This window comes from Sardina pilchardus, chromosome 8, assembly GCF_963854185.1.
Source record: "Sardina pilchardus chromosome 8, fSarPil1.1, whole genome shotgun sequence".
NCBI lineage: Eukaryota > Metazoa > Chordata > Actinopteri > Clupeiformes > Clupeidae > Sardina > Sardina pilchardus.
This window is the reverse complement of record NC_085001.1, coordinates 34,285,798-34,305,338: the sequence shown is the minus strand read 5'-3', so window position 1 is coordinate 34,305,338 and position 19,541 is coordinate 34,285,798. Positions and strand designations below refer to the sequence as shown.

The 19,541-nt window shown below is 39.7% G+C and overlaps 1 protein-coding gene across 1 annotated transcript; it reads right to left on the bottom strand.

The window, feature by feature from the left end:
• On the bottom strand, positions 1–19,465 carry polr3d (polymerase (RNA) III (DNA directed) polypeptide D). The gene is made up of 9 exons (XM_062543737.1): positions 19,322–19,465; positions 16,031–16,212; positions 13,796–13,839; positions 12,311–12,465; positions 11,839–11,963; positions 3,297–3,480; positions 2,952–3,199; positions 2,490–2,639; positions 1–435 (listed from the first exon to the last, which is right to left on the bottom strand). The coding sequence occupies exons 2-9, from the start codon at positions 16,181–16,183 to the stop codon at positions 319–321; spliced, it is 1,176 nt and encodes a 391-aa protein (XP_062399721.1). The 5' UTR covers positions 16,184–16,212; positions 19,322–19,465; the 3' UTR covers positions 1–318.
• Between the last annotated feature and the right edge of the window lie 76 nt (positions 19,466–19,541).

Below are 19,541 nucleotides of genomic sequence, written 5' to 3'. Positions count from 1 at the left end.
TTTGAAATCCAAATGAGTTTTATTTGGTCAGAATAGATAACATGGTTTGAGAAAAGAAATGTGATAAGAAACAATATTCCAAATGAATAATTCGAACTTGATACAGATAATTAAATAAGGAAAAGAAAAGTTTTTCCCTAGAGTTTCCCCAAATCAACTCACACAATTACATTATACATAAACACATCTCAGGTTCAAGCATCAAACATCACTGTCATTGCATTACAGCTGATGCACATTTACAAGAATTTTATTCACACAAAAGTTATGTTTTAATACAATGCTCATTTTGGTTTGCAGTCTTCGAAAAATGCTTTCTCATGTCTGGTTTTCCAGAAGGGTTTGGAAATCAGGCGAACAAACAAGTTTATGCTTGATGTGCCCCAGAACAGACATTGTCCCACTTCGGCCCTCGATGCCCACAGATACTAGCTCCTGAAAGATGAAAAGCGTAGATGATAAGAGAGAAAAGTACAATCAAGGACAAAACTGTCAACGGTTAATCATTGACTATGTACTGTAGTTCAACAAAATGTGGTCAGCCTGTGTGAATTGGCAGATACACATCTGATGTGGATTCCCATCGGTATTAGCATGTCTACAACAGATGACTTTTCATATGGTTATCATTACACCACTCTGTTATAAAGGGTTTGATATCTAGCTACAGTGTTTCACAAAAAGTTTGTTTCTCAGTAGACTACACTATTTACCTAGCCTGACGAGCCAGACCCACATCAAGATGTAGGGTCTGGACACTCACCGTAGACAGGGCTCAATCGGAGGGGTGGGATAAACAGTTGTCTTTCAAATTCCCTCCCCGCAATAGGATAACACTAAACGAATCATCTTCTTGTTTTCAAGTAGCAGCAGGATGCGTAACCTTCCCTCTCCACGCAATAGGATAACGCTAAACGAATCATCTTCTTGTTTTCAAATAACAGGATGCGTTACCGTCGCAACTTCTGGTCGCATGTCAGTCACCATTATGTTAAGCCCTGTGATTGGCCCGCTGGTGCTGGGGGTTCTCAGCTCCCTGCCTCAATGGATCGTGCCTAGACTGCCCCGCCAGCCAAATTACATTTGCTGCCGCTAGGGGCGTCTAGATTTCTAGGCTACTATTTACCCATATCAGCCCAGACTTGCTGAGCAGACTTTGGAGAGGGTCTGTCTTGATTGTTCTAGCTCTTTGTATGAGATCCACTTCATTTCAACAGTCAGCATGGCAACTGAGTCACTTCAAACTGTGGCAAAGGTAGTGAGTAAATTACTAGTGAATTGCCTTACAGTATATTAAAAGCAATTCATGCTGTAGAGGGTCAAACATAATTTGGTGTCCCATCCATAATAACGGCTAATGAGCAGGTCAAGTTAAGTCACTTTTTTAGAGCACATTTTGTGCATGACCGCAACCAAGAGAGCAGAGGGCCACTATCTTATACGTATTGATTCTGTGGGATCTGCTGTTTATTTTGATGTGTGGTTTGTCATGTGTGCCTGCAGAATGTACAATTAAATTAGATGTAAATTGAACTTTAATTTTACTTGCAATTAGCACCATTGGAAAACCCAGGCCCTCCCAGTTTGTATGACATTCCTGTGATATCTGATAGCGTGTCTTGGCAAGGACAGGTATCAAAGTGCCATGACTTCACAACAGGAGTGCCTCAGGAATCAGTATTAGGGCCCCTGCTTTTCTCTTTTCACACGAATCACACCACTTCCTTAGGTGAGATCATTCACTCTCATGGATTTAATTATCATTGCTATGCTGATGACACTCAATTTTACCCATCTTTCCCACCTGAGGACACCGGTTTCCCTTCAGATTTCGATTTCCTATACGACAGGCTGGTCACACCAGCATGACCAGCTGACATTATATAATACTTCATATGTGAAATATGCCAATATGTATACTAATACATTCCATGGGGTTTGGTGTTGATTAGTCATTCTTCCATAGGTTTTTGGGTTATTTACACAGGTGGGCATGATAGTTGAGTCAAATAGAGCCATTTAGTCACAATGGTCACACCATTTTGATACCTTCTAATCTACACATCACTAATCCTTATGTCATCTCTACAGGATTCAAAGTAGGCTATTTTGTTGGTCTGATTGGTTAGGTCTATCACATTGTGTGCATAAGCATTTTTCCCCTTTATTGGTTGAAACATGCCCCATACACATCCCAATGCTCTTGTTTCAGATTCAAATTCTGAACAGAATTGAGTTGGCTACGCCAAGTACGCTGGACCTTGGTTTAATATAATCTGATTCAATTAATAGAAAAATGAGATATCGATAACTCCTTAAGTAGAAATAATAATTTAATTGAATATGTCAACGACGTGGTGAAGGATTGTTCAATCTGACTTTATCTAATGATTCATAGTAAAAAAAAAAATCTTCTCAAGTAATCAGCCAACACCACAACAATATAATCAAATAATCAATCATGAAATGCAATGAATAAAAGAGTAGACCTGGAGGAAGGAGCTGGTTGTTCCAAGATCAACATCTAGGGTAACGTTCCCAAGAACAAACTGCACCCGACCGGACTTCCTCACCAGAACACGCCCGACCAGGCCCTCCTGCAAGTCCCTCAGATTACAGCTCCTGTCCTCCTCTGGTTCCTTAAACATCCAAATAAAATCATATTGAAAAACAAGAAAAAGTCAATTTCTGCTGAGAAATGTTACACTTTTATATTACACTTTTAATGTTACACTTTTTTGTTGTAATTGATTCCTGGGTTTTTGGTCATTCAGAAGTAGACTCCAATGAGAGAATTGGCAGACAGACCTACAGAGCATATTCAAATGCACTAACCTTTGTTTAGGTTCACCAAGGCTAAGTCATGACCTTAGAATTAGAAATTGTGTCATTGATCACTTGATTGCTCTTTGATTGGAAAAAGCTGCCATTATGTTTGAAATCATACCCACCTGTGACTCTGACTTTTGTAGGACTGACTGACCACACTCAGACTGGACTTCTGTTTTGGTTTGTCTGACATCAGTTGTTGGTGGTTGCCCAGGAAGTGAATCAGGGAGTTGCATAAAAAACAACTCAACACCTTTAAGTTGATTGCAGGACTCCAGAAGGTTTGAAAGCACATCAGGTTGAGGAATAGGTGGAGGCCTGAAAGTGGGTTTCAGCTTTTTTGTTTCTGTAAGATCTGGCTCCTGCTTAACTGAAAAAAAAGTGTACTCAGACCCAATTCAGACAAACGATCAATTTCTTGACCAATGGCTTAGAATGTATGCTTCTCTGTGACGTTTACCCCTCACTTTTAATAAGTGGTGAAGTTTCTGTACTTGGGTTTGTAGAATCTTCCTCAGTACTCTCGGGTTTTCTGACATCCTCAGCAATATCTTCATTAAACTCCTCCTTGAAAACCCAGCCAGATACAGACAAGGGAAGTTGCACAGGGCAGCTCTTTGCATCATTTTTCAGATGTGGGTCATCCAAGAACTGTTTAAAATGAGAGATTATTGCCATATTATTAATTGCATTATTAATTATTATGCCAAAAACAACAAAGTTAACGGGCTACAATCAGCATAGAGAAGTTTACAAATCAACATAAATGTTGAATTTATTGCTAGTGAATTCAAATGATTGTATAGATGGTACGGGTTGAGAATGCTCCTTTCTTTGCCGCAAATCGGGAATCCCGAAGGTGCAGCATTTATAATTAAAACTGCAACAGCAAGGGGGCAACATAAGACCGCCCTAATAACATGCAGGTTTGGCTCATGCTGGAAAAACACGATAAAACCCGAAGACACCGCGCTGGTGACAAGCGGAGAAAAGAGACATGACGCTTGGCATCTCAGATCGCAGTTGCAGAGTTTTCGAATGTTTTACAACCCAGCTGGTATCCGCCGTTCATTCCGACATATCCCCACTCCGACATTGACGTCCAATTGTCGTAGTGGAGGCATGTCTCTTTATGGAAAAGGTCCACTCCGACATTTTCTGTTTTCATGGTCGCAGTGGTGGTATTTAACTTTTTTTTCAAACAACGTGCCATTCCGACATGAGGTCATTAACAGGCTATTAATCTCATAACTATTACACTATCATTAGGCTTACTAGGCATGGCTGTAGGCAGCTATGAGGCCACTGAGATCTGGACCTCATCAGTTTTGAGAGCTGGAAATACATGTGCTAAATAACTTGGTAACACTTTACTTGACGGGTTCATTCATAACACATTCATAACAGCTGTCATGAACTGCATATGAAGCATTCATGACTGATTCATGAAACATGACTCAACATTCATCCCAACCCTTTCATGAATGTGGAAGACAAAACGATGAAAACTTGTCAAAATAAAAGTCCAACAATCTAGTAATCCATATACAGGGTATTATGAAACCTCTCCAGCGTTTGTAAACATCTCATGAATATTTTATAAGGTCTACTTTAAATGTCACTTTACTATACGAGTTGTGAAGTATTCATCATACTGGGAAGTGAACTAGCCTACTGACCATCTATGGACCTCTGAATGGTTGGACATTCCTGTTTTATATACTGTATCTGTATTTACAGTCATTGGTGTAGACAATTATGCATTCATCAGAGGTTACAATCATAAAGTAAACAAACAAAAAACTAAATTCTCCTGGACACTGGACTTCCCCGTTGAATAAGATGTGACATGATCAGGTTGGCTAAAACAAAAAGGACAGCAATGCTGCTTAGCGATTTTGACAATTTTTTGACGTTTTGTCTTCCACATTCATGAAAGGGTTGGTATGAATGTTGAGTCATGTTTCATGAAACAGTCATGAATGCTTCATGTGCAGTTCATGACAGCTGTTATGAATGTGTTATGAACGAACCCGTAAAGTAAAGTGTTACCAATATCTTGTATATTGTTGTGCATGTTGCGTGCGCGACTCTGGGAAGTGAAAGCAGTTCTGTAGACATGGGAAGTTTTCATGGTGATCATCGACGTAGTGATTGTGAAAGCCGATTGAAAATACATAAGTTTAGAGCGAACGTTTCAACTATGTTTGCCATGGTGGACAAAAAAACACTAAAATAAAACAATAGCCTAAATAACTGTAGTGCGTAATGGACACGGCTCTATCCTAAATAATTTTCGAGGTTCGCCATTTGGTAATATGACCTATCCTTACTAGGGGTGGCATGGTTCACAAAATCTACGGTTCGGTTCGTATCACGGTTTAGGGTCACGGTTTTCGGTTCGGTAAGGTTCTTGTTATTTTTTCTTTTAATCTTTAACACTCCAAAATAGGGGTGGGCGATAGCCTATTGTTTGCGCTATTATCGTGAATGTTGTTTTGACGAATTGAAATTACATTATCAAATATTTAAAGTAGGCTACTTTAAATTCTTACGTTAAATACCATAAATTCATTAAATCAGGTGTGCAACAGATGTGAGAGAAGCCACTGGCTGCAGCAAAGCAAATGATCACTAGTGGGCACTTTGTCACACACCTAATGTTGTGCAGCTACTTTGTGGCATTGATGAGTTTTTCCCTACGCGGTTACTTTGTTATATGGAGAGAAAACAATAGACTTTGAGTATTTTAATAGTCAGTTGAAAAAAAAGAACTCTTTTTATGTAACCCAAGTTGTGTAAATGGACTGAAGTTCGCTCTAAATATCTACTTTTATCGATTATGCTAACCGTTAGCATGTCTATGGGATTTCTCATAGACATTAGCCATAAGCTAACGCATTAGTTTCTATTCTGTAACTTGGAATGCTAGCCTACGTGATTGCTCTTTAACAAAACATTGAAGGAAATAAATGTACTCTGGTGTTCTGCTGGCAAATCCTGCAACTCCGGGCAGTCTTTATCTCTCGCCCTTCTAAAGACTCGCGCGCAGCACTGAAAAACTCACTCCTAAAGGGAAACTAATTGTCATATGGGAATCAATTGCGCATGCCATAACTAGCCTGAACCGTAGGACCGGACGACGAACACACACTCCGAACCGTGATATGCCATCCGCACGGTTCGGAGCATTTTTCAGAAACCATGCCACCCCTAATCCTTACTGACAATAATTTAGATTGAGCACAACTAAGGCAAAATACAGTCCTAAGCCTATTATATAGCCTGGCCAATTAATAGCCTATTGTAGATGTGCAAAACCAGCATTTGCGTGCATGCGTGCTTGCCGGTGAGGTGTAGCCTACAAAAATTAGCATAACATCTGATTATTAAAGTATGTCTATAGGCTATAGGCTACTGGTAAGCAGTGATGTATAAAGTACTAGAGATCCAGACTTGAGTAGAAGTACAAGTGCTCTATCAAAAAAGTGACTTGAGTAGAAGTAGAAGTGCTCTTTAAAAACCGTACTTAAGTGGAAGTACTAAAGTATTAAACATGTTTTGTACTTAAGTATTGCAAGTAGTTTATTTTTTAAAATACTACTCAAGTACTGAAAGTAAAAGTAGAAGTATTATGTAATTAGGTGATTTGCGAACGAAATGGGTGCAAAAGGTATCAGCACAATCGTTCAGTGCAGGCCCCTTGGCAGACACACGGGGGCCATAGCCTAGGCCCTAGATTAGGCTATAAACATGTGGTAGTAGTTAAACAAGGTGAATAAATATGTAGCCATCTATCCATCTATCTATCTATCTATCTATCTATCTATCTACCTAATGCATCAATGCATCATGAAAAATACATGATAAGACTACAGTGTCACAATTGTTTTAACATAAGTTAAGAATTTTGATACTGATTTGATATGGGAGCCCCACCACACCAGTGGATACCAGACATTAAGGCATACTTCCCCACACTCAGTGAAAAGGTGGCTTCATATCATATTTGTATTTCAAACATTTTGAAATTCATATGAAGTTTACATTAGGCCTATTTATGATCTGCACAATTAGTTAAAATACATAGTGTGTTGAGTATTTGATATAGATTTTTTTATTTTGACTCACATTTTACACAATTGTCATATTGACTTACATTTATCTTTAATGTCAACTGTCTAATTGAGTGCCTGTCACTTTAAAAGAACGTGAGAGTAATTAGGCCTCTGTCATGGTAGGTTATCCGGCTAGTCTAGAATAGGCATAATTCATAGAAATATGTGGAAGCAATGCTTATGTTTTCTATGTAATTTATGTAGTTTAAATAAATGTTCTAAAACCAAACAAGTGGAAGAACACAATATTCAAGTAGTAGGCTTATTGTGGGGTGCTACACAAGCTGCGTTTCCATTGACCATTAAATTGCGCAAATTAAGACTTGCGAAAAGAAATGTGGTGAATGGAAACACACACATTTCGAAAAAACTCACATTTTTCGATAAAAAGTTTTTGCGCTAGGGTGAGGTGGTATTTCGAGCGTATCGAAATTTGTATATTTCGCAAAACTGCAATGGAAACACTTTTTTCGCATCTAACGAGTCACGTGATCCAACAACCGGATGTTAGGAGGAACGAAACCGACGAAGAAGACTGTCGACAGGAAGTGGCACCGGGAGAATAATGTAAAAAATATATTTTTTTATTCATTAAAATTGTCTCGTGTCATTCTAAAATGTTGAATCCACAGCTCCTCTGTGAACTCGCCGACAACACTTTCTCAAAAACGCTGCATAGGCCTACGCAACCGCTCAACTGGTTTTGTTTACCCATAGCAACAACGAAGAAATGTTGCAATTTAAAAACTGGATTAGGCTACTCGAGAATGACTTATTGTACAAATGAATGCTTCTCATGTAGCCTAACTTCACCTTGATTTTCTCGCGAACCCTTAATTACAGCAACTATTTAATACCATTGGAAAGCTAAGATCGTGCTGTCAACAAGTGACACGCATCAGTGTGACTAGGACTTCGTGAGCAATCCGGAACGGATTTGTTCGTGACCGACACACCAGTAACGAGTAACGATGGAGCACATAAAAAATGTATCGGAGTAAAAGTACTATACTCATCGAAAATATGTAGTGAAGTAAAAGTAGAAGTAGCAGAAAAAAAGAATACTCCAGTAAAGTACAGATACTGCATTTCAGTACTTAAGTAGAGTACTTAAGTAGTTCTACTTCGTTACTATACATCTCTGCTGGTAAGCGAAGAGCTGGTTTAAAATTCAAGTAACGTGCGCTATTTAACTAGGCCGACTCTCGCCAGACCCTTGTACTTCCGCCATGCTCCACCAGAGGCGTTTCACTGAGCTCCACACAAGAGTCTGGACTCGAGGGCAATGCAAACTCCTTCCAGGTAGCAAAAAATAATGACCCAATCAGGATCGCCGGAGGGGATTTCATAGATGTGACGTAGCACCGAAGCAGAGAATGTCTAATAAGGGGAGAACGACCACTCGCTGAATACTTCCGCATGGTACTGCAACTAGAGGGCGATCGCGAGCAAGTGGAGAATGAATGGAGGTGAATGAAGTTTCTCCTAAAATCCACTTTTCTCTGGGTATAATTTTTCGGAATATTGCATGTGAAAGGGAGGTCAAGAAAAATACACACAGCTGAGTATTAGATTTTTTAAGTCCCTTAATTGCTCTAAAAAGCCTTTCAAACGTGTCAATGACGTCATTCATTAGCAGGGTGCTAGTGTGTTATGGGCAACAACGACCAAGCCTGTGAGAAACCAAAGGGCCATAAGTAATTGTTCATTCAACTTTCAACCTATAACCCATATTGAGTTTTCAGAAACTAAAATCCAATCTTCGTTTTTTTAATGACAATCAGGTGAAACAGACCAATTTAGCCGTCTAGCCCCATAGACCCCATTGTTGGATCACTTGCTCGTGATCGCCCCTAGTGGAACTGCAACAGGAACTGCAGGTACAATGCAGGTACAATGGAGTTAATAGCGAGTGGACCGGCTCTCCATAAATGGGCTCTGGCCGAAGTGACTGTCAGATTCAAACAACAATGGCGGCGCGCAGCGAGGAGTCTTGTGCTGACATTGATTCTGCTATTTCAACCGTTTTGTCGAATCTATCGAGTATTCATTCTTTATAAGAATACTTAATAAGATGAACAGTTAATGGTTTTGAAGGCATTTATTGGTGGCAAGGATGTTTTCACTCTTCTTCCGACCGGGTTTGGCAAGAGCTTGAAGTAGCCTAGCGCGTCATTCAAGATAACGGACAAGTGGTCTATCCAATCACGGAATAACATTGGGAGCACTTAGACACACAGGGGCAGATGTACTAACGCTTTTGCGCCCACTTCAGGCGTATTTGTTTCGCAACGTGCGCATAGAAAGATGGCGAGGTATGTATCAACATGCCGCAATGAGGTGAAGGCGCAGACTGCCTGTCGCGGGAGCTGAAAATGGCAAATTGCGCTTTTCCGTCTCATGCATATGGATTTATGGGAGTGTCAGCTGATAGTAGGAGGTTCGTGTAAAAAGATGGGAGGAGAAGCGTTAAATGCGCCTAATTATGTATTCCCCTGTATGTACTAAAACTGCCCATGAAAGCGCACGTCTATTTTGCACCTAAATATTTCCGCCTTGTGAAAGCAGGTGTTAAATGCGATTTGCTGTTAAATGCATCTATAAGAGAATCATTCAAAGACAACAAAATCGCTAATTAGACCACCAGTTTTGCATCTTTGTACTACATCAAAAGCAACCTTAACTTTCGGTGGCTTTTCGAATGTTTACTTTCACTTTCACGCCATCCGCTTAAACTTTCCTACTTGTTAGATTTGATAAATCTTCCATAGCCTACGTGCACAAGTAAGCCTAGTTTGAGTAGAACTACTACTGCTCTAAATTATCTTCCTGCTTGTTGACATTATGCATTGTATTATGTCATGATCGCTAAACGTCGGATTCCTTTTAATGCAGTCATCAGTTAACTTCATTCAACTGCGCTTCTGATTGACGTGTCGCTCAGTTGTTGTACTTCGCAAACTGCGTTAGGGGGCGGAGAACGGCGCAGATTACCCAACGAATTTCAGGATTGGTAAATAGGACGTAAACTGAAGTATGATAGCGTGTGCTTTCTGCGTGTTGGCCTTGGCGCAAAAAACGTTACGAACGCTATTCTTAGTACATCTGGGCCTTAGAGTAGTATCCTCACTCCAAAGTGAAACTGAAAGTGCAAGAGTGAGGATATTACTGCGCCACACAATATAGTTATCCCTCTTACCTGCTTAGAAATGCACCATGTTTTATCTAACCATGTTGTTTTGGATAAAAGCTAAATATCAGTAAATATTTAAGGTCAAGAAATGTTTCTATTAAAGGTATACTATGCAACGTTTTTCAGTTAATCAATTCGTTCCATACTGTTACATATGATTAAATGGGTCATTACCGGTCGAACAGTGTTTTTTTGGCCGCTCTAGTGGTCTGTAGCGGTAAAACCACACTTGCAACTTCAGGAGACACCGGGCACGCACCCATGCTCTACTCCAGGAAGTGTCATGTAAAGTCTCATGAAAAGGCACGGCAGACTGACCGATTGAGGAGTTTTGTCAAATATACACACTAAAGCTGTAGGGGAAGCTCTGCAGAGAAATATGCAAGCATAAAACGAGCGAAAATGAAAAGTGAAAGCGAAACCGGCGATGAAATCGCCAATCCTGCATAGTATACCTTTAAGTCATGGAAATGTATTGGTTGAAATGTGCATGAACCTTGATGATAGTACATAAATCTATATTAGTTTTTGTTCCTATCGAAGCCTAGCCTGGGAAGCCAAACTATACAGAAATGTATAGTCTGGGGTCGGACCATTCACAGAGCTGAAGCCTGTTGGTGGGATGAACAGTTGTCTTTCAAACTGCCTCTGCACATAATAGGCCAGCATTTGTGACCAATCATAGCCGGTCGGCAAAACGGCAAATACATCCTTCTTTAAAACAAATTGACTTGAGTGCTTCTTTCTGCTCAACCTTCAAAGAAAAGCCCAAGTCTAACTCTTCCAAAGCTGATTAAAACGAGCGCACTTCGTTAGCCTCATCCATCTTTAGTTTTTCTCTATGGTTGTGCAACACGGTCTCACACCAAACTCGTCGAACGAGGACGCATGGGCCAGCCCCCTGGCGTCAATATCAGAAACCGAAGGTGAGCTAAGGCGGGCTCAAGGACTCCGTACACAGATAGAGCGTTCTGATTGGACCTACTGGCCTGGGGTCAAACGCAGGCTTGGCCTCAACGGTGCGACCCTAGACCATCCCGCTAGGCAAAAATATTTTTGGCCGCTGGGGTGCGTCTAGATTGCTAGGCTAATCGAAGCCTACTCTAAGGAAACAGCTATACATGGTGTAACATGCCAAAACAGCATCCTGATACCAACAAAGAAAGAATGACTGACTGTATTCATGGCAAAGAACCATTCCTGCAACATCACCTTGTTTTGCTTGTTAGCAAAAATCTAAATTACTACTTGTTTTTCGACAAAACTACTTGAATTTCAGGTCTGATTGTGAAACCATATATTTCCCAAGAGCAACTGAGAAAAGTTAATAATGATCATTGCTTCATCTCCACCATGCTGTGTAGCCTGTTATTTAACAGTCATTAGTAATCAAATAAACACATTGCCATCGACAACCCCCTACCAAACACATTGCCATCGATAACTTAAAATGACATGTGCATCATACCTGTAGAACTCATTAAATACAAATGATGTGCAGTTTCGACTGGGCACAAATGCCAGCAACCCTCTGAAATGATCTAAATACATACCATTAATGAAGGCATTTGTGCCTGGCAGTCTCAGCATTCTGAAGTAGCATGGAAATTACATAACTACGATATACCACAATACTGTCTTCATTTGACCATGTTCATTCTTTTATAAAAAGAGGCAACACCACAAATAGATGCTTACATTATCTCTTTCCAACTTTCGTAGAATTTCCTTAGTCTCCTCCTCAGTCTCCCTCTTTTCTTTTTTAATATTGATAATGGGACAAGGGCCAGAGTTTGGTGTTTCTCGAGCATCATCAAAGGCCGCTGCAATGAGTAAGAGTAATCTTGTTAAAATTTCAAAAAAGTGCACATGATCTGGAGGCTATACTGGGTGCAGATGAGTACGTCTGAAATGTCAGCTGGAAAAGTGATGTGCGCCCAGTGAGGAGAGATGCTTGCCTAGGGATGTCACAGCACAATTTTTTTTTAATCAAAAGTAATATAGTCGGTAATCGTATCCGTAGAGGCCACAAAAAGTCAATAAATATTGATTATCGTTAACGGCCCAAAAATTCTATATCGGTACATCTTTAATTTTAAGAACAGAAATGTATACAATGCTTTCAAGTGGACTTAAGGCAACCAACCCATATTGGTTAAAAAGCTCTTACTTCTCCTTTTTGCCATCATCTCTGCAGGGCCTTGTTCAAAGATGGAGTGTGACTGGATAACCTCTGGTCGCCCACGTCCTCTGCCACGCCCATCTCTTTGACGTCCTTTATCGAAGTCTTTCTTGTCCCGCCTATGTCCTCCATCAGTCTTTTGTCTGTCAAAGACAACTGATAAATCTATGTTCATTCAAGTCAGAACTAACATAGTTGAGGGCTGCAACTTCACTTTTAAATGACAATAACCTGGCTGGACTACTGTTGTCATTGATAGTAGTAGAAGTATTTGAAATGAGCATGATTTCTTAATGTCTAGTGACATATCAGGGCTATTTTATGATTAATTGAAATACATTCCTTACATACAGTTCCTACTTTTCTCCATGAAGACGTCTTTTGACGCCCCCCCCCCCCCCCCCCCCTAGAAGCATGCCTTGTGCACATGCATGTTACTTCAAAAGAACACGGCCATTCTTAAAAGTATCGATACAAATAAAATTAAGTATTGTGACATTTTTTATTTGATTACAAGATGGCGGCCAGCAGAGAGATTCTATAAAGGTACTGCTTGTAAACAGTCTTTTTTAATAAACTTCCTTTACACTTCCAAAGTTCTCAGTATCTCGTTTTAAATGTCAGGGCCCTCAGAAGTCTACCAATAAAGTGTGGAGCTACTTTGAGCCTCATAATGGTGGAAAACAGTGATTTATTTGCATGGCTAAGCTGATGCCCGAGGCACCCCCATTGAAAACCTGTTGGTAGCATCGGCTAACTAGCGGCAGATTTCTGAGTGCAGGGGGCAGGTTGAGATCAGCTCTGAGACAAACGCTCACACTTGGTATTATGTTTCAACACACTTTAAGTCAATATCACACCGGAATTCTCCTTTAACTTACCTTTAAACAAAAGCTGACTGACTGTAATTAGCTCTGAATCAAAGACCTACAGTAGCAAAATACTCTACTTTGTTTTTGGAATGTTCATGTACTGTTCTTTATGCATTTCAACACATATTATGAGTAAAATATACCGTAAACATAATTCCTGAGGGTTTGTGATTTGAATTGTCAGTGCACCACTTTATGTCTCCAAATAACAAATCCATTGAGCCTGTTCTACGCCCTGTAGCTGCCTGGCTGCGTTAACTGCTGGGTGTAGCAACTTGAGCTAGGCAAAACCCATTGCTTTTGTTTTTTTGTACCGACCGTACTCTATATGAAAGCTCACCGGATTTCTCCTTTGATCATTCAACTTCAATTACTCATGCATGCACGAATGTACAAGACTACGTATGAACATACAATACAGCCACCACAGCAATTACAATACAATTGATAAGACAATGTAGACCATCTTTAGAGTATTTGACCATTTCAATCAACTTTCATGATTGGAAAACAAGTCTCTAAAATCATAGGCTTTCCAGGATGTGTGAGAACATCATACAATGGCAAAACATTGACTTGCAATGGAAACACATTTACTTACTCTTCCTTGGCCTTCCGTCCAATGATGTTAGGTGTGAAGGTTTTCTGTGGAGTTTCAAAACAATGTTTGAGTGATTCACCTCAGTAACATGTAACATGCAGGTAATAATAAATACATACAATAAGGAATTTAATGACTTTGTACTGACTCATGCAGTGTGTCTCATACATACATGCAGTGTTTCTCATACGTATTTGTTTCCTGAGGTACAACACAGATTGTAAAGGCTATCACGCCCTTGTGTACCTGGCTGAAGACACCTCTAAAAGTCAAACGACATGTGATGACGTATGGAGGCTCCGCCCAGCCAACATAAACCATGTCACCACTGTCTATTCTTCAGCTCAACACAGCGAGTGTGGCAAACTAGTGTTGTATCTCCTTCCTCAGGGAACAGGGGATTTGCCAGTGTTTCCCACACATAGACTAATTTGTGGCGGTGCGGCACAGATTCAACACTGACATCAGTGCCCCACGTCTTTATGTGGTCGGATAGAGAGTCCAGAATAAATTTAATCGAGTCAGTACCTTTCCGGAAATGTCGCAGCTGCAGCTGGCAACGCTTTATTAACATTTCCGGAAAGGTACGGACTCGATTAAATTCATTCTGGACTCTCTATCCGACCACATAAAGACGTGGGGATACTTCGGTTTGGCTTTAGGGATCCTCTACTCACTACCACGTAAGTGTAGTGTTGTTTGGAACAGTAGAAGAGGTATAAAAATAGCGTTTTGTAGCGGCGAAAGGACATGCCCGCGTCACTTCCAGGCTAACGAGTTTTGGCTAAAAACGGTGAGCTCGAACTTTCTCAAAATACATCCAAATGACATGATTTTGGTGTCAACTCAACGTATGTACTCCCAATAGTCCGAAAAATTGATCTAAAGTGCATTTCACTCCGGATTATCCCTTTAAGCTTAGGCCTATGTATTCAGTCATTATCCAATGGTAGGCTACACTAAAAATCCATGTGAAAAAAAATACTTCTCACTGTTCTCAGGTCAAATATTTATATGCGATTAAAATGCGATTAATTTCGATTAATTAATTACAAAGCCTCTAATTAATTCGATAATTTTTTTAATCGAGTCCTAGCCCTAGTAATTTACTTATGTACTTACACACATTTACACTCATGTTTTTGTGCCATATTATTCCCTTTTGGAGTTTATTTTGTATTATTTTATTGACACACCTCATATTTCATACTGGATTGTAATTTTAGATATGTTTAGATACTTTGTATATTAGTAGCCTATTGTTTAGCAGACACGTAAATTAACTGCTGCAGGCTGACGAGATCCTTTGCCCGCCCCTAATTTGTTGTCCTGACCCACAGAGAATAAAGCCTCTTCATCTGCAACCCTCATCTCCCAAGTTATTACACAACGCAAGTCACACACGCACAGCCCCTCCCCTCCGTGCTCACCGTGTCATGAAAACATTGTACCAATCAATGTTTTCCAACTCCAAGACTCAAAAGGGCCTGTCCCAAGGAGAAAAGGTATTAGCCTACCTTGAAACTTAAACACACGTGGGGAAACTGAACAGTCCAACCAGTAGACTAAGCTAGCCAACTATACTTTGTTTACAATATTTTGAGACTTCAATCAGACAGCTGAATTAAAGAGGTGGAGTTTTATATGAACAGTAGGCTATAATCTGCATAAAGTGTGCTGTTAGGAATATCAGACATTAAGGATTTTCTCTTTTTATATCAGGATGTTCCAAGGTAGGCTATTTAAATGTTATTTAATAAAAAGTTTTTTTTTTCCAAACAACAACTAATACGAACAACTCCATAGGGGGGCACCTCCTAACCTAAGGGACATCTATACTAAGCGGCGCAAGGACAAGACCACCAAAATACTCAGAGACCACAGCCACCCAGACTATGGTCTGTTCTCTCTGCTTCACTCAGGAAGACAATACTGCACACTGGCGGCAAGGATTGAGAGACTCAGGAAGTTTCTTCCCCCAAGCCGTCCGGTACTTAAATGGAACTGACTGCACATAGCACTTTCTTCTCTACCTGCAATAGACATCTTGAATGTATTGTTGTTTTTGTTGTTGTTGTTGTTGTTTGTTACTGTTTTGGTGGGTTGTTTCTGTTTCCTTTCTATGTTAGTTTGTATGCCTCTTTTTACCTAGCATGGAGCCGACTGTAACATTTCACTGCATTATATGTATGTGACAAATAAAATCTGAATCTGAATCTGAATCCAATTATTGACCTTTTTCACACCACCCAGCGTAAGATCCCGAGAGCGCATGGAGGGCAGACGACCAGGGGAGAGAGAAGCAGGCAGCCGTCGGCCCATTGGAACACTTCTTCCTGCCCCATCAACATTCTGCATCTTGGAGTCTCCAGCATTAGGTGCAGCCATCCTTTCCCGCAGTTGTGCCTAGGGACAGGCTGTGAAGTGACAATATGTATTGGTCAACATGTGTATTATACATTTCCATTGTAACTCATTCGTGCCTTACCCAACATCAAACAGCATCCATGAACAGAAACATCTGCCTAATGTTCATACAGAACCATATAAGCCAAAAACAGAGTTTCAAATGTAATTCTGGCTTCAATAGGGAGCCAGTGAAATGATATTAAAAGAGATGTTACATGTGCCCTCTAAAAAAATAAGACGGATCATTCTGGATCATCTGCATTGGTTTGACAGCACATCCAGGGAGACCAATTTGTGCTGAATTACAATAGTCTAGTTTAGACAGGACCATCGTTTGTACAAGGAGTTGTGTTGAGTACTGTGTAAGATAGACAGATAGAATCTATCTATCAGATGCAAAAGCCTCTAAATCCGTCAGACCACTTTTCTTTTAAATGAGCATTTTGTATCAGGCTCCTATAGCCTGATATTCGCCTACAAATCAATATCTCAGACTAGGAAGAGAATGGTATTTAGTGAGTTTATAACTAAATTATTGAATTAACTTACACTTTAAGTCTATATGTGAAGAGCATTCACTCACCATCATGATCTCATTTTTGACAAAAAGTGGATTTAGAGGCTTTTGCATCTGAACTCTTCAGATAGATAGATACTTTATTGATCCCCAAGGATCAAATTCAAGAAATTCAAGTGTAAGGTAAGGTCTGATCTTCTTATTGTTAAGTGTGAATCTACAAGATTTGGTCATTGCAGTGTTATGGTCAGAGAAGGTTAAACCATTGTCTATTATTACACGAAGTTTCGTGCAGAACTAGATGGGGACAGAGAGAGAGAGTCAGACTGGACATTTATCAGATGGGGAATAGTTGGTTTGGCTATTTACCAACAACTAAGTGAATAATGTGTGTGACCTCAGGCAAAGGGGTTTATTTGTCATAGAAATACTAACGTAAAACATGTAGTGAAATTTCATTTGGAGTTCAACTTTTTCTGTGCGAGTGCAAAGAAGAAAGATCAAGAAATATTTTTGATAAATAGCAAGAGAGAGAATAAAGTGCAGAGTGTGTAGCCTACAGGCCACATGGGAATGTGTAATAAGTGTAAGTGTAGCTCATTTATTTAGTCTTGTGCTTGTTCAGGATACGGATGGCTTGAGGAAAGAAGCTCCTCCTCAGTCTCTCTATGATAGACTGAAAAAGAGAAGATGGAATAGGATCTAATGTACAGTATGTGGTCGGTCAACATTTTTAAATAAGACTATAAATTCTTCCTCATTGAGTGGAACGAAAGACTCCAGTAATGCATCATGCATTACCGCATCCACATTTAAACTAGGTGAATAGTTTTTTTGTATTAAGAGAATTGAGCACAAATGTTGGCAATTTTATCAGTAAAAAATCAGCATGAGTCATCAGCATCCAATGATAAATGTAAAAGAGGAGGATGAAGATTAGAGGGGACTTGAAAGTTGAGAAAAGTTGCCAGCTGACTGTGGCAGTATCTATTTTATCCTGATAAAAGTCGCTAATGTGACATTAGAGTTGCCAATTAGATCAGTGATATGCCAGTCCTTGCATCCCTTCCATGGCTGCCAATGCATCGAAGGATCCACAATTTACATTTAAACTTAGACCACATTATTACTTAAGTATTTTGCTGCAAGAATACACATAAGGGACACATTAATATTTCTTTTTCCAAAAAATTTACATTTATTTAAAGTTTACATGTAATTCCTATGTGTCACTGGTGTTACTTTATGTTGTTAGTCAGGCTAGACTCACTAGGCCTATACTATGTCATTGAACCCATTGGTGTTCTATTTTCTATTAATTTTCGTAAGAGTAAAAAGGGTCACACCAGTAACTTTAACAAAAGCTTCAATAAGAAATCATGACACAAATGCTAAAATATCTGATTAATGAAAGGAGGCTGTGGATTTAACATGTGCTTTTCTCCATAGACCTTCAGGTATTAAGTAAAAGGAAGTCCAGTGTCATTAGTATGATTGCTTGTATTTCAAAATAAGAGTTTTGTTGTACAGTAACACAAGTGACATGAATCCTTGGGACAGATGCATTTTAATAAAAAATATTAAAATAATCATATTAATTTGATATTTTGTATTGAAATATTTGCCTATGTAATTAATGTGATGGTTATGTATGCATTGCAGTTAAACTATTTCAAAAACATGTTTTTAGCCTCAGAATTTAGCCCTCAATCTGTATAGGCTACTTGAGGGTTGGGACGGGCACTTTTGTGGTGCCTGGAGTCCTATAAAATCAATTAACAAATAAATACTCTCACTTTGATGGCTCAAACACATGTGGTTGTACAATTAACATATTGTTTTACTTATAAATAGGCCTACCAAAAAATGCAACAAAGGTGTGCACAGAGTACAGAGTGTAACAGATCTGCAAAGTGTCGGGAAAGAAAAGTGTGCGTTTCTGCAGAATGGCCCTTTAGCAGTCCACTGTCTCTTTCCACCTTCCTCTCTCAAGTCTCCAAGACATCAATCTCTCGTCAGTCAATATCAGCAACGGTTGCTATAGCAACCATAAACTCTGTAGGCTACGGGATGGTAGACTCTAGTTCTAGAATCTATATTCAGAACTAGAGTAGATTCTAGATCTACCAAGATTAGTTATGCAAGATCTGGGTGTAAATGTTTACAGTCCGTCCATGCTTTAATTAGGAGATGTAAGTGGTAAGCTTACATCTCCAAATCTTCCAAAATCTTCTGGACTGGACCACGTAGGCTACAAACGTTAGCTGGGATAGCTAACAATAGTGTATGGCAGCTAAAGTTATTATTTCATATTCGGATATGCTTGTTTTGAGTATGATACGACAGATAAGAGCATGAGAAATAAAATCACTTCATCATAACATCATTTGTATAGACAGTAAACGATAATTTGCCGTAGCCTACATATTCCATAGTTTTGCCGTCCAGCATGGCGCCGTCACATGACAAAGTTCCGTGTTTGCAAATGGTCGCTAAGTTAGCTGCTGGGCGAAATGAACTCAAATACGAATCACACCGGATAATAGCCTACCAAACATTAGGGCATTACGTTTCGTTCATCAACATAACAATAACGTTACCGGTATTAATATGCTGGAGTCCTGCAGGAAAACCGACTTCCACTGTCCAGCATACAGTATGTCCACGTGGTTGTCGGGGGAAAAGGGTTGACAGACCGTGATGTACACAAGTGCAGAGAAAGCTACCACCAGTATTTTCCTTGGTTGTTGCGTGAAGCAAGCAACAATACCTAGTACTTCAATAGAGCCACAATTCAAAGAGTTTTCAAAATAAAAGTCC